This window comes from Ambystoma mexicanum, chromosome 2q (genome assembly GCF_040938575.1).
Source record: "Ambystoma mexicanum isolate Mex_15411 chromosome 2q, UKY_AmexF1_1, whole genome shotgun sequence".
Lineage (NCBI taxonomy): Eukaryota > Metazoa > Chordata > Amphibia > Caudata > Ambystomatidae > Ambystoma > Ambystoma mexicanum.
The window spans coordinates 685013339-685028327 of NC_090924.1; the positions used below are offsets into that span (position 1 = coordinate 685013339).

General features: G+C 46.8%; 1 protein-coding gene across 1 annotated transcript; it reads left to right on the forward strand.

Annotated features, from left to right (window-relative positions):
* Window positions 1-10675: 10675 nt before the first annotated feature.
* Window positions 10676-14412, forward strand: LOC138569686 (hemoglobin larval subunit alpha-like). Its single transcript, XM_069647875.1, has 3 exons — window positions 10676-10850; window positions 12640-12844; window positions 14090-14412. Exons 1-3 carry the CDS (start codon window positions 10756-10758, stop codon window positions 14216-14218), a joined length of 429 nt encoding a protein of 142 aa, XP_069503976.1. The 5' UTR covers window positions 10676-10755; the 3' UTR covers window positions 14219-14412.
* Window positions 14413-14989: the final 577 nt, after the last annotated feature.

The following is a 14989-nucleotide window of genomic DNA, read 5'->3' on the forward strand; positions in this document are numbered from 1 at the left end:
ATCTAGAAATAATTCTTGTGTGTCCCTCTCATTTACTTTATTTCCAAGCTGTATCATGCTGAGGTCAGATTTAATTCCAAGCCATCATTCAAGATTTTGTGGATTATACTTTCTATTATTTTGCTCATCCATGTTAGGTCCTGTTATGATAGGAGATACAATAGGGCAGGCATCAATTTATCATTTTTTATTAATTCAAATTGGGCCAATGTTTCTATGCAAATATTATCACCAGCATCAGTATCAGCCAATGATTGAAAGACCTTAGGAGCAATTGCTTTTGTGTTTCTAGGGATAACACCCCACCTTTCAAAAGATGCTTTTGCCTTACGCTGCCTTTTATTTTTAAAGCAAAGTTCTTCCGCTCTACCTCTAGAGATTCTGTTTCCTTATCCTTGACCATATGTACAAAATTACCTTTGATATCAATTTCATTGGTTTGAAATTCATAAGGACCCGCCTTATTAGAGGAACATTGTGATTCTATTACAATAAACTGCTCACCAATTTTGTCAGGATGGTCAATATTGAGAGTCTCATGAATCGTCTGTATCTACTAAACATATCAACCCTTCCTTAATTATTTTCTGCTCAATATGAAGGTTATTACAGATGTCCAATATAGCTGCTAGCATTATAAGCATTTCAGGTTCACTCCGCCCCTCCTCTTCTGAAGATTCAGACAAAAAGAAAGAGCTAAGAGACGCATAGATCCATTCCGTCAATCTTAACCAAATCAGGGGACATGGACAGCTGAGTCAATGTATCCGGTATATGCCGTCCTCATCAACTTCCATGACCAAACTGTATTTCCTCTGTGTAAGGGATAGCATTGGCTGTTTCTGCAGTCCAAGGCACAGATTTATTAGCAAATTATTATCAATGGGAAATCCAGCCTGTGCCTCGCATTCTCTTTGTTCATTAATTTTCACATGTTCCATATTCTCATCTACTTGTCTTTGGCCTTCCGTGTTGTGGATTGGCACTCTTGGAATCCATATAAGGACTTCCAGTGCTCGGGAAAGCAGGAGCTTTTGGTGGGCTACTGGAGGGTTCTGTGTGTTTGCTGGCAGGATGTGGGCTGGGTCCGTCTGACCCCAATCCACAAAATGGTTTCATTGTGTCTGAGTGGTATGCATGAATGTTCCAGCCAGTGGTCCTGATTGGACCACTTCTGGGGTGTGTGTGTGTGTTGGCTAGTCCTGCTATTGGCTGGCCATGGCAGCTGCTCTGACCTGGCTTTTAGGACAAGGAAGAGGACCCCTGCACCCATTCTTCAGAGATCCTGGAGAAACCTGAAGCAGCCAAGTATCCTGTCCAGCTATGTCCAGCTATGATACCTGCAAAGAAATCTGAGACCAGACTGAATGTGGCCTGCCAACCATATTCTGCTGCTGTCCTGGAGTAGCCCCCTCTTGCTTGTGATCTTTAGTAGTCCTGCGAAAGGAGCGGCAACCCTTGAAAGGGAGGGACCATCCATTCCTGATGTCTGCTCAGTGCCCTGCCAAAGGAAGCCTTCGGAAGTGCCCTAGGACCGTCCTGTAGCTGACCAGGTTCGTTTTTGGGCTACCATGCTGCCGGCGTCACTGTACCGAGTTTCGGCCTCAAACTTGGGAGATCATCAGCTGGCCCTACGAGACTGCCTCCTGCAAAACTCCGGCATCCTAGCATCAAGGGGATCCCAGATAGGAGGGAAAGTCCGACCTCGGCTGCTGAGTCCTTTGCTCCATGCTGCGGTGACCACTATCTGAAATAGCTTACCTGACCTGAGTCCAATCCTGAGAGGGGTGCTACATCAAGTTTTTCTGCATTCTTCGATCGAAGTCCTTGCATCAGTAAAAGACAACAACTGGAGATCAGCTTGATCCAGCTTGATCCTGCAATCCTGCAACTCTTGTGAATCGAGGACTGTGACCCTTGGCGGGAAAAGCAACGTCAGACACTCTTCCTTTGTTCTGCCAAGTCTGGGGAAGAATATGGGGGTAAGCTACAGAGCTTGTAACCTACCCCTATGCTCCCATTATAAGTCCATGGGTATATAATAAGGCTTATTTATAACAATATTGACTTTGCCCTTGCCTGCATGCACAAGACATCTGACTGTTGGGGCTACTTTTTCGGCATTAGTCTAACTTGAACCCTAACCCTAAGAACCCTTCACTGGACCCCGGAGAGACCATACCTGCATTTTCTTCCTGCATCCTAACTTCTGTGGAACTGTAACGTGAACTATTGGGCAAAAGCCCTCAGGCAACTTAGGGCTGGACAATTTTAGTTAGGGATCATCTCTGTGGACCATAATTGCGTAATACTTGTCTAACCTTTCCTTTGCAGGAGTTTCTGATGTGTATTATGCCCTATAACAAAGTGAATGTATATATGTATTTAGTTTGATAGTGTTGTGTGAAAAGTCTACCTGCTCTTAGTCGTTTTTCTATAGTGTGTTTTGGACATGAATAAATAACTGTATTTGTATACATCCTGTCTAAGTTTAATCTGTGATTCCCATTGTGTGACCTTATTGTGGACCCCTTACAAGCTAACCCCATCTGATGAACTTAGCTTAGACAGCCTGTCACTGCTACCTAAACTGGTCTGGCTACAGCTTCCCAGTGTTGTTCCTGTCATAATATAGGTTGGCCTACTATACATCTGTCCACCAGGCCAGAGTAAGGAAAATCAGTCCTACCATTGAACAACAACAATGTGGGAACATTCCTGATTGTGCTCATGAACAGTTTATTCACAGTGCTGATAGTGGACTGGGCCGGGGCATTGTTCTAGAAAGAACGGTCTATTAGTGCCGTCCGGGCCTGTCTCCCTTCCCTAACATCAACCAGTGTCTGCTTTGGTTCCAGCCTCAAACTGTTCCTCTGCCTCTTCCTCTGGGTGCGGCCTGTCTGTGTCGGGGGCAGTGGCACATTGCTTCTCAAACAAATGTTATGGAGCACTGCACACACCAGGACAATTTTCCCAACTTTGTCAGGGGCATACATCAGGGCTCCACCAGTGCGATTTGGGCAACGGAATCGTGCCTTGAGGAGTTCAAAGGTGTGTTCAATGAATATGCGGTCTGGCTGTGGGTATGGTTGGAGGTGGTCGCATGCGGTCTACGTGGCTCACGCATAGGGGTCAACACCCATGCCAGCTGTGGATATCCAAAGTCACCTGCATGGGGTAGAACACTGACATTTGTCACTTGTCTCATACATGGGTATGCTCACACATTGTGTCGGGCATTGGTCGACGTGTGCAGGCATGTGTGTACATCCCACCCATGCAATGTGTGCTGTCCGTGTGGCCTTTGTGTATGGTGACATGCATGCCTTTGCCTATAAATGAATCCTGTTGCAATGTGGCTGGTCTTTTGTGGCATGTCCAAGGTGACTGCACATTGGCACATGGCTGTGGCGCGCGTGGATATGCTGTTGGGTGCTGCTGTGTGGGTCTGTGCTGTGCCGCATTCCTGATGCATTGTGGTACATATGGTATAATATGTCATGTCGGCAGCAGTGTTTGTACATCAGCATGTGTGTCCAGCTGTGTCTGACGTGTGCATGCTCCCTTGGATGCCCCCTATCGTTGGTGCAGGTGCTGCCCGGGAGCTGCCGGTGCACCCACTTGTCATGCCATGCTTCATTCCTGTGTTGCCACACATCCCCTTTTTGGTCTGGTGCTTCGCTGTGCATATGTGGCAGGGGTTGTACTCCCCCACAATCCAGGCCGGTTGTCCTCTTTTTCTCTCCATGTATCCTGGCAGTGTGCTGTTGCGTAAGACCATGGAGTCGTGTGTGGAACCTGGGTAGCGGGCACAGCAGTGGGTGATGATAATGTCAGGCACACAGGTCACCTGCACATTGAGGGAGAGGTAGTGCTTCCAGTTTCTGTATATGGCCTCAGGGGCTTGGGCCGCCACCAATGCAACATGGGTACAGTCAATGGCTGCTATAACGTTAGGCAGTTGTGCGGTGGCATGAAACCTTGCCTTCATGTCATTAACCTAGGCCTGGGTGGTGGACAGTGCAATATGTCAGTTGATATGGCACAGGAGGGAATCCAGCAACTGGCCCAGGGCTGCACTGAATGTGGGCTGTGCCATGAAGTGCATCATTGCCACAGAGTGCTGGAAGGTGCATGTCTCCAGGAACTGCAGGACTACCACCAGCTTCACCAGTGGGGTCACAACTGTACGGATTTTGATCCTGCTCACAATGTCTTAATGAATTGTGGACAGCAGCTCAGTGATGATCTCCCTGTTCAGGCAGTACTCAGTTAACACCTGGGTGTCACTGAGGGCCCAGGGTGATGGCCTGACCCTCTGGATGGGTGCTCGTGTTGCTGGGGCTGTTCTCCTCCTCCTCCTCCTCATTCCCCTCCTCATTCTCACCCCTGCGTGCTCCCTGCCCTGACCTGGGTGGCCTGCATCTCAAGGTCCAGGCACAGCATGAGCAGCTGACTGTCCCAGCTAGCAGTGATGAATAGCAGCATGGTTTTGGAATCAGTGTTTGGAGCCTGGGTGTCTCTTATGTAGCCCTCTGGTGTGCATTTTGTTCACCTGTGGCTTGATTCCTGGCACCTGGGTTCATTTACCGCCAGCTGGAGGCTGAGGGTAATTTTTGGCTGTATTAGCACCAATATTTAGCGCTAATCCTGGCGTAATGCACTTGTGATAAGACTGTAATTGCGATTTGTGTTGTCGACCCTATTAGCACTGGCTATAATTGCGCCGGCTGTAATTGCGCCGGCTGTAATAGCTCTGGTTTCCTTGTGGGTCCTACCCAAACTTGCTAACGCCCAACTTGCGATGAGGCCCACAGTCTCTTAATACCCCATGTTCACAATCCTACCTTAATGTGAAGCTTCAACAGTCAAGGTCCCACGCAAGTAACTCTGAGCTCACTGCTTCTTTTATTACAAATCCCTGGAGAGCAGTGTGAATGGTCTCCTGTGGGCCGCTCTGGAGGGTGGGGAGCCGTGGTTGAACCAGAGCCCCTACAGAGCTCCTCCGGTTAAGAAGAGGTCATGGCAGAGAGCGACTCCAGTCTGGTCTTCGTCGGATGTGGTGCGGTGGGTGAGTGCAGCAGTCCGAACTGGTTATGACAGGTAGCGTGACAGTGCAGGCTGTATAATTTGGTCAATTTGGTGTCACGCTAACCTGCTTTGTGGTTTGCAAACTTTGAGATTGTGGGGCTTTTTGAGATTTTGGGACCAATTAACCTTGTCGGGCGTGGGCAGTATATGGTCACTGAGGCTTGAATCCCAAAGAAGTTTGTCATTACTGAACTCGAATTTAGACAGATTTTTGGATTTTGAACTCTGAGCACACTTGTTAAAAATGTAATGTACTGATACTGAGACGGGCAGTGATATTAATACTGTTCCCTAGTAGCAGCTCTAGTAACCGGCATGAACAAACCAAAATATACGCTAAGGAGCCAAAGGTCATCAAGCACAATCAACACGGTGAGGGAAGAGGGGGCCTTCAGTGACCCATGAGGAGGCAGCAGTAACAGAGCATTGAGTATCAGAAGTCTGTGCCGCTGGTAGTCAAGGAAAAGATTGGGAAAAAATGACAGGGTGAACGGAAGAAGAAATGGTGAATGTCATCCTGGCAGGATTGGGGGGAGCCTTTTAATGACTGGCCCCCAATAGCTAAAATGAAGGAAAAACATAACATCGAAATCAGGCATTTAGGACCCCGATCGGGGACGAGCACGGAATTTAGGCATGTTCCACTTATTTTAGCGGCCACTATTGAGGAAGGTTTAATCGACCAAAGTATGTTGGATGCAACTGAGGGACTATTGGCATGCTCTGCCCCTCCAAATTTGAATGTAGATACAACTAACACGGAGCAACTGTTATATAGCTCATTATCAGCCTTCCAAGGAGAACTGCGGTCGGGAATGCTTACGCTCCTCACAGAACTTTTGTTGAGCAGCAGAATTACATAATTGTCACCATCTATGGATAGGAGTAGGACTGAAATGCACCATACTTTGAAGGATATGGACGATAAAAAAAGGTTAACATCGCCCTCTATCTTAGAACTGAATTCTGTACTGAGCGCGTTCGTGGACATGTATGAGAACATTAAAGATGAGGTACAATCCCATACTTTGATGCTGGGTGAACTCGTCTTAAAGATAGAGGACTTGCAAAGTCCCTGTAGTGGAAATAAGATAGTGAACATCTTAAGCAGTCAACGGTTTTAACATCCTGCATGGCCACCACACCTATGAATACATGACCCCAGACTGAGGATAAGACACCTCCAGTGAAGGTGGTGGGGGATAGTCAGACTCAGAGCAGTGAGGCTCCCAGTACCTCCACCAGTGTCAGGAGCCAATAGGCTTCAAGAGGTGGTGGGGGAAACAGGTGAGAATGTCTAAGAGAAAGGGAAATCCCCGACTAAGTGCCCGGAAATTACAGAACATCCACACCACTGAAGAAGAAGCTACGAAGACAGCTATTACAAGTGGTAACCCATTAACAAGGAAGGCGCTTGCACGATTTCCAACAAGCACAAAACATGGTAAACTCTATGGATCAACACATAGATAATGGAACTGAACAAGTCCCAGTGGTGGATGTGATATTGCTTCATCCCCCTCTGATAGTCGAGGATTTTATACCGACCAAAATGGATGGTTGGTCGCAAATGCAGACACCGAAAATATTGTGGAGAGAGGAACTCCTGTAACAGCGATGGACACTAGCAAAGTGTTTTATGTAAACGTGACGCCTATAGAAACTTTAACGTGTAATAATGACATCGCAATGGCGAATGGTAGTGACCAGTGGGTGCTCCTAAAAGTCGCAAATGCTTCTTCACATTGCATAGGTGTGGTGGCAACCACAGTGTGACTATGCACATGGATTGCGAGAGGGTAATGTACTCAGTGCCTAGTACTTCGAGGAATTCTCCTCTGGATACAAATTAGTATGAATGGGGTACCCACTGCAAAGAGAGCCAGTGTGACCTGAAGAAGAAAGCCGAGAATCCCTCAATGGCAGCCACTGACTCTTTATCCAAAATGGCTGGTAAATCCTTACAGAGTAAAAGTAGAATAAGTGAAAGGAGGGCTATGTCTATCACGTCCCAGAGGGGTTGTGAAAGATAACGCTCAAATCCAATATGTCTGGGACCAACTAACTCCACTTACCTGCTTAAGGAAAGATACTGAGCCAACCACTTCTGTGATGCTGCCTCCCGCAACGCAAGGTCCCAGTCCCTTATTATCATTAGGAGAAACAAGTCTTGGCCGTTACTCTATATCGGGACTGGTTGGGGACCCTCCACAGCACACAGGCAGAAGAGCAAACATACGTGGAGATTTATTTGCGTCTATAGTGAATGACGAGTCGGAGGACTCATTTCCATTTTTTACTTTGAAATATGTGTTGGATCTGGCAAACAGCAAGGAACTCATACTGAACAGATCAAACATCCTAGCTTTGTTCACAGAGATTCCGATGCTGAGGCTAATATCCACAGAGGACATTGCGCTAGTCGGCTTTTGCGATAATAAAACTGAATGAGGTCGCGTTTAAAATCCATTCTAGGGCTGTCTTCTCTAAGTTTTTGCAGGAAGTGGAAGCACTTAGGCTGTTGGATTTTGATCTGCACACGTGTAATAGTAGATTTTACTCTGGGCAAGCTGCGAAAGGCCTTAAAATCAATGATAGTAATGGCCAGCAAAAGAAGGTGGTCATGGACAGTGATTTGAGAGTTTCAAAGGGCTAAGGTGATAATCTTAGGAAAATGATTGTCATTAGCAAACAGGTAGCAGTTCCAAAACCTACGGAATATTGGAATTGCCTCACTGAGTTCTTCCTTAAACAAATCACTCCCAGGATGCCCATTTAAAGTTATTGAAGTGTCAAATCGGGTACCAACTAGGACTTTTCCTTAATCAAGAATCAGCATTATCGCTTGCATTGTGGAACATCTGGGGTTATGATACGATATGATATGATATGGCATTTGTAACGCGCTTATACACAAGTGTTTCAAGGCGCGACGAGGCAAGGGGGGGGAACAAGGGGAGACGGACAACGATCCTACTAGGCCAGATGTCATTCAGATCGCGCAAGTGCAAGGGTAGAGGGGAAAGGGAAAAGTGCAAGGGGAAGGGGAGAGGGGAAAGTGCAGTACAGGGTTAGTAGAATACAAGATAAATAATAGGGCCAGCTGGTGGCAGGTGCAAGGTAAGTGCCGGGAGGAGGGGCTGTAGGATACAGAGACAGTCCCGTAGTGCAGGTAGGCAGTGCAGGGAAGAGTGGCTGGGCCAAGGACCGAGATCGGTGAGTGGCCCAGTTGCAGATTCAGTGCAGGTTCAGTGATTTTAGCAGGGGAGAGATGGAGAGAAAGCGGAGGCAAAGAGGTAGGTTTTGAGGTGCTTCCGGAACCGGAGATGGTTCTCCTCAAGTTTCAGGGAGGCAGGAAGGCTGTTCCAGGGGGAAGCCCCTGCTTCGGAGAGAGATCTACCCCCAGCTCGTTGCTTGGAGAAGCAGCTGACCCTGAGGGAGTTGGAGGTGGATGACCGAAGAGCTCAAGAAGGAAGATATTTAGGAAGAGAGAGTTGAAGGTATTTTGGCCCAAGGCCCCAGAAGGCCTTGTGGACAATGCAGAGGGTTTTGAAATTAATCCTCGCAGCCACTGGGAGCCAGTGTAGTGATTTCAGTCCTGGAGAGATAGGGTCCCTGGGCTTGAGGCCAGTTGCAAAGGGCGGAGAGTAGATGCAGGAAGATTTAGATAGAGGCTGTTACAGTAGTCCAGCTTTGAGAGAACCAGGGCTCTAGAGACAGTGAGCTTCTGGGGGAAGGAGAGGAAAGGAAGGATAACTCTGAGGAGGTGTAGCTGGTAGTGTGACTTCTTAGAGACGTCAGATATGTGAGGAGAGAAACAGAGTGTGGAGTCGAAGATGACCCCGAGGTTTTTTTTTGCCTTGCAGCTAGGAGCAGGAAGAGGGCCAAGGGAGGCCGGCCAGAGAGCTGCAGGGAAGGAGAGAGTGGGTGTGCCGATGAGTAGAATCTCAGTCTTACTGGCATTAAGGCAGAGGTTGTTGGCGGCACACCATTCATGGATAGCAGAAAGACAGTCAGAGATGAGGGAAGGGGAAGAGGAGGCCGAGGGTAGCCTGAAAATGAGCTGGGTATCATCCGCGTAGCACTGAAAGTTGGGACAGAGAGCGGCGATGCGGTGAGCAAGAAGTGCCAGATACTGGTTGAACAGCCAGGGGGAGAGGTTAGATCCCTGGGGGACACCACAGGTAGAGAAAAAGATGTCAGAGAAGAAGGACCCCAGTTGGACCTGGGAGGGTGGAATTGGAGAGGAAGTAGGTCAGCCACGCCAGAGCCTGACCAGTGATACCCAGGTTATCACGGAGACGGTTGAGCAGGATGGTGTGGTTGACGGTGTCAAAGGCAGAAGAGAGATCGAGTAAAATGAGAACACAAGGGGTATTAGAGTCAAGGTTTGAGAGCAGGTCTTACCTCACTCTCTTGTTTGAGAAAATGGAACCTGCTTAGAGTGTATATGAAGCTAAGAATGGCAAACCCAAACTCATTATTCTCTCTAATATGCAGGCACCTGTCGAAGCTAAAGTTGAGGGGTAGTAAATCTTTTGTGGATAAATGTAAAATGTTTTTTGTGGAAAACGAACTGCAAGAGGAAGCCACTTGTTTTAATCTTGTCCTAAAAAAGAGGAAAGTACTAAAAAAAGGACTGGATACAAGCGTGTGAAAAGGGAATCTCATATAGACTACTGCGTGATTTTAGCAGAGAGCAGAGAAATGTTCTGCCGAAGTATTTAATACACAATGTCCTGATGGAAGATTCAGGAAAACCTTTACATGAATGAGAATTAATCTGATCCATACAAGGGAGATTCTGCATGTTAGAGGGCAAGCTCCTAGCCCGTCATGTAAATACTGCCAACCGGCAAATTAGGCCTTGGGAACATATTCTCTCCTGTCAGCCAACTGCGATATTAAAGTTGTCACCTTTTTAATTAAGTTGAAATTGATTGATACATTTTAATAATGTTTCATTTTAATGGAAGGATTTATTATTATTAGTAAGCTCTGTATTAATTAAAGTTTTGATATAAAATTATGAAATGTGGATTTTAAATTTGGTGATGGTGTTAATTTTTATGTGTTTTGTGAAACTCTTGTCAAAGTCTGCATGTATTTTTAAATGAACCAATTCAATAAAAGCAAAAAAAAGTACAGCTCTCATGTTGAGTTTGTTCGGTGTTGAGGGCCCTATCTTTTCCATCATTCTCACTGTTAGTACTGAACGCAGTGAGGGAGCAACATTTCATGAACCTTAAATCTTTTTACACCAGTCGGTTTACCAAATGGCAAATGAGGTTTTATAAGTAGAAAACCCCTCTCTTTGTTATGAAAAGGAATGAGGTGAAAAAGCAACCCCCATGAAAACACATTTTACTAATTCCAACTGTGAAGGCGATTTTTTTTGGGCAAGCTACTGAAAGAAATGTCCCACAGATAAGTCCTCTGTGCACGTCACACTGCAATGACCCACCCACCGCCTGGCACTGTGTCAGGGGAGATAAGAACCCCTCTCCTTGGGTGGAACCCAAGAATGACCAATGACAGTGGATGTTTGCCAAGCTCCTGAGCCGCCGTCTCCTTTAAAAGGGGCTCTGACCGGCCTACAGCACCGACTGCCTTCACCTGCCATCTCCTGCTGACCCAGAGCCCCCCAGCTCCAGAACCATCAAGATGACTCTGACCGCTGAAGACAAGGCCCTCATCGTCGCCATCTGTGGCAAGATCGCCGGCCACACCGATGAATTCGGAGGAGAAGCCCTGGACAGGTAAAGGCTTATGAGAGGGTGCCCTGGGGGTGTGACTGCTGCCTATAAAGGATGTGCCATTGGCATCTCATTGATGGTTAATAGCATTTCCTTTGCACACTGTTATTGCACTCCGTTTTGCAAAAGGTGTAAATGGTGCGTACAATTTGCATGCAGCCTTTAGAGTTTACATTAGCAGATGCAAAAAACAGGCACATTCTTCCATGGGTGTTTTGCCAGCATGGAAATCCCCTGCTGCCATAAAGCCATGTGTTATTTGAAGACTGAGTGGTGAATGCACCTTGGTAATGTAGGTCACCCTAAAATAGAAGGAAAATTCACCAGAGTGTAAAGACAAAGTGTAAACCACTCATGCCATGGTTTTAGAACTTGCTTCTATGTACGAGGAACTTAAAAAATGACCCCCCTCTCACTTTCTCCAAGCAGAAGTGTCTTCTTATGTTTACTGACCAATGAAGGCAGCTTAAATCCTGTTGTGGAGGTGGTAATGTCAGGGTCTATGGGTGATGTGGTAAGAATAAATAGCCTCTGCGCAGGTGGTAAGAGGCTGGAGCCTAAGTGGAGTAGACCCTCCCTGGTAGACGTCAAGAGAAGGTCTACCGCCGTGCTGAGCGTTTTGGACCCGTGTGCAGTTAGCAAGGCCTTAGTGATATTGCAGAGGTGGTTAGAAGTTAGGGCCTTTGCCGGAGCTGTTATAAGGCTGAAGCCTAACATCTGGGGTTGTGGTAAGAATTGCATCCCATGGAGGGCAGAGAGAGGCGGTGGTCGTAGGTTCGATCCTTCAGGGGAGGTGAAATGAGGTGCACGCCAGTCATATGATATGATATGATATGGCATTTATAATGCGCCTATACACACGTGTTTCAAGGCGCAGTGAGGCAAGGGAGGGGGACCAGAGGGAAGACCGACAACGATCCTATTAGGCCAGGTGACATTGAGATCGCACAAGTGCACAAGGTGTGGGTAATATAGAGCCAATGGGGGGACTTTGTGGGTGATACGCCCCATGCAGAGGGGGTAAGAGGTCAGTTCCAATAGCTACATGATAAACGTTGAGAGTCCATGGGATGGCACTGAGAACTAAAAGTCGGAATGGCAGGTGGTTGGCAATGTTTTTTGACAATCGATGGATGTGTGCCTCAGAAAGGGACTGGTATATTATAATAATCCCTTAAATGTAACGAGTTTCTAGGACAACGTGACACAAAGCGTCCCCTATGGCGGCACCAGAAGGTGGTTGCCAGATTTAAATGAAATGTTACTTCTCTTAGGCCACCAAAACTCCTGCTGCAAACGTTTCCTTTTTTTGTGGGGCGCGGGGCGGCCTTTCTGTTTCACCAACGGGATAATGCAGCAGGGTACATCAGAGAGAAATAGCAGCTATGGGGAGTTCAGCATTTGGATACTGGGGGTCCCTGCCAGATGCACTGCAGCACAATTAGTGCACACATTAACACAAGGAGCGCCAAGGTTTGAGATTGTTAACAAGCTGGCAGCAACTTCGAGCATCATTATGCGTCTGGCCAGTTGATAAGGGTCTAGCCACACTGTGTGCACACATTGTGTCTTCTCCTGGGCTGGACATTTTAGAATCATTAACTCATTCAAGCACTCCCAGTGGTTTATTCGGAGGTAAAGGTTCCTAATTAGACGACAAAGGCAGGTTTTCCTTTCCTCTGTCGGGAAGGGAAGGTGAATGTCAGATGAATATAAAACCAATTGTTCGAGAGTTGTAGTGAAAGTCCTGTTTAGTATAATTGTCCCTAAAGATGTCCCTGTTCCCCCCCAGGCTGTTCGCATGCTTCGGTCAGACTAAGACCTACTTCAGCCACTTCGACCTCAGCCCGGGCTCCGCTGACGTGAAGCGACATGGTGGCAAGGTCCTGAGCGCCGTCTGTGAAGCCGCCAAGCACTTGGATGACATTAACCAGGCCCTGTCCAAGCTGAGCGACCTGCACGCCTACAACCTGCGAGTGGACCCCGGAAACTTCCAGGTGAGAAGAAAACATAATATACTGAAAAAAATTAATTGTGTAGGTTTATGTATCAAAATACGTACAAAAACACACAAAATTAAAGCTTGACTCGTAATATTTGGCCGGATTTATTCTCGGTAGAGGGGCTCCCAGAATACCTGAATAGGTATAACACTCTTGACCCAGAAACAGGGTTTTTACCAGCAGGCAATTGCACTGTGGAGCTCGGCCCCTGGGCTGCAAAAAGGCTGGTGAAGACCTTGGGCCTCATTACGACCCTGCTGGTCCGGGAAAAACGGTTTCGGTAAACCTACCGGCACAGTTGTTACCGGTCCGGCAGGGTACAAGTTTGCGGTGCGGATGCCCTCTCGCCCAGCAGGCCTGACCTGGCAGGCGGAACGGCACCTGCTCGCAGACTTTCACGGTAGCACCGGCACCATTATTAACGATGGTGGTGCTACCGTCATCCCCATTCCCATTTGATTATCATTTTTCTGGCGCCTGACTTCCAGGAACACCAGGGTTGTAATCCACTGGTGTTTCCGTGAAGCCATGCGCATGTAAAAATCACTCCGGGGGCAGCCTGCCGGTTTTACAGAACGGCTACCACCGGAGTTGGAATGAGGCCACTTGTCTTGTGTTTATTGCTTAACATGCACGTGGGGTGCATACCACAGCCAATCAGATTGTTCAGAAAGCAGACTTCAGCTACGGGTATACGTTTTTGTTTGTGAGCACTTATTTCCCTTGGGAGCTAAGCGCAATAATGGCACATTTGGCGGGTAATACCAGGTGGTAACGACCTGCCTCCCGCGTTAGACATTAACGCGGGATGCTACCTGGTACAATCTGTTGAATGTGGCATTATTGCTTACATCTTCTTACTACTGTCATATCATCAACATGTTGAACTGTGCTTGTCACCTATGGAACTTTCCCTGTTAATGACGTCACATACACTGTACTAAGAAATCCATTGACAGTTTAACTACAGAAGTGCTGCCAGGCCTTTTTTAATTATGCATTTTTTTTTAATTAATATCGTGCTATAGTCAATTATCTGACTTTTCACAAAATAACAATGTAGTATGTAATACAATGAAAAGAAAATGCATATTAACTTAAACTAGGGTAAGGTGTTTTCTAGTTGTAACGGTAATTAAGGAAGTCATGGAGATGGTTATGTATTGACACATGTTCTCTGTCCCTGCAGTAGACTGAATGTGCTTGGCCTGGTGCTCACGTGCTGCTTTTCCTTTTCAGCTGCTCTCTCACTGCATCCAGACTGTCCTGGCTGCCCACTTCCCAGCTGACTTCAGCCCCCAGGCCCAGGCTGCCATGGACAAGTTCCTGGCCGCAGTGTCCTCCGCACTGACCTGCAAGTACAGATAAACTGTGGACTCTGATCCGGACGGATGTGAACAGTGAAGAGGAAATGGCCGCCATGATGATACACAAGGAAACGCGCCAAAAGGCTAGAGATCATACAGCATAAATGCACAGACCAACCGCCATTTTATGCTGCCTTTGCCATCAGATGTGGTCACTTGTTTCTATTTTAACATCTTAATAAATTGTGAAACTTCCTTCATGGTCCTTTGCATCTAATACGTCTTTGATTTGAGTGTGTTTCTTTTCTTTTGGTATCCAGCCGAAGTAGTTGCACGTATGAATGAATCAGGTAAAGTCTTGAAATGTAGTTGGATTCCTTCTAGGGAGGCCTTTCGATGTGCAGTCCAGGCAGAAGCAGCGACAATAGCTCAACAAATAATAGTTTTGACGAGTATCACAAGGTAACCACGTTCATGACAAGGTGGTCAATGTGCTCCGACATTTGTCCTACCTGCGCTGCCATCAGATATCTTTAGCCTCTTCACTCTGTAGCCATATTTTGCAGCCCTCTTACACCAAGTGCCCTACAGTAAAAATCATATAACGAATACATAAATGAATAATTCAGTGCAAACGTTTCCCACTAAAAGTAACATAAAATGACAATTGTATTATTTCAGAATTCTCTCACTGCTCAATGAAAGATAACTTGCCAAAACCGGATAGCATTATCTCACTGCATGTTCTACAATTCACAATAGTGATACCCCATTATGTTAAAGCATTTAAAACGGTAACCACTTGCAGAGGTAAGAGGAGAACACATCAGAG

What these genes read in the sequence shown, in the direction of transcription:
- LOC138569686 (XM_069647875.1), top strand. Translation starts at nt 10,756, where the DNA reads ATGACTCTGACCGCTGAAGACAAGGCCCTCATCGTCGCCATCTGTGGC. An exon ending in GGAGGAGAAGCCCTGGACAG is followed by an intron (nt 10,851 to 12,639) that starts GTAAAGGCTTAT and finishes GTTCCCCCCCAG; the next exon opens with GCTGTTCGCATGCTTCGGTC. An exon ending in TGGACCCCGGAAACTTCCAG is followed by an intron (nt 12,845 to 14,089) that starts GTGAGAAGAAAA and finishes TTTCCTTTTCAG; the next exon opens with CTGCTCTCTCACTGCATCCA.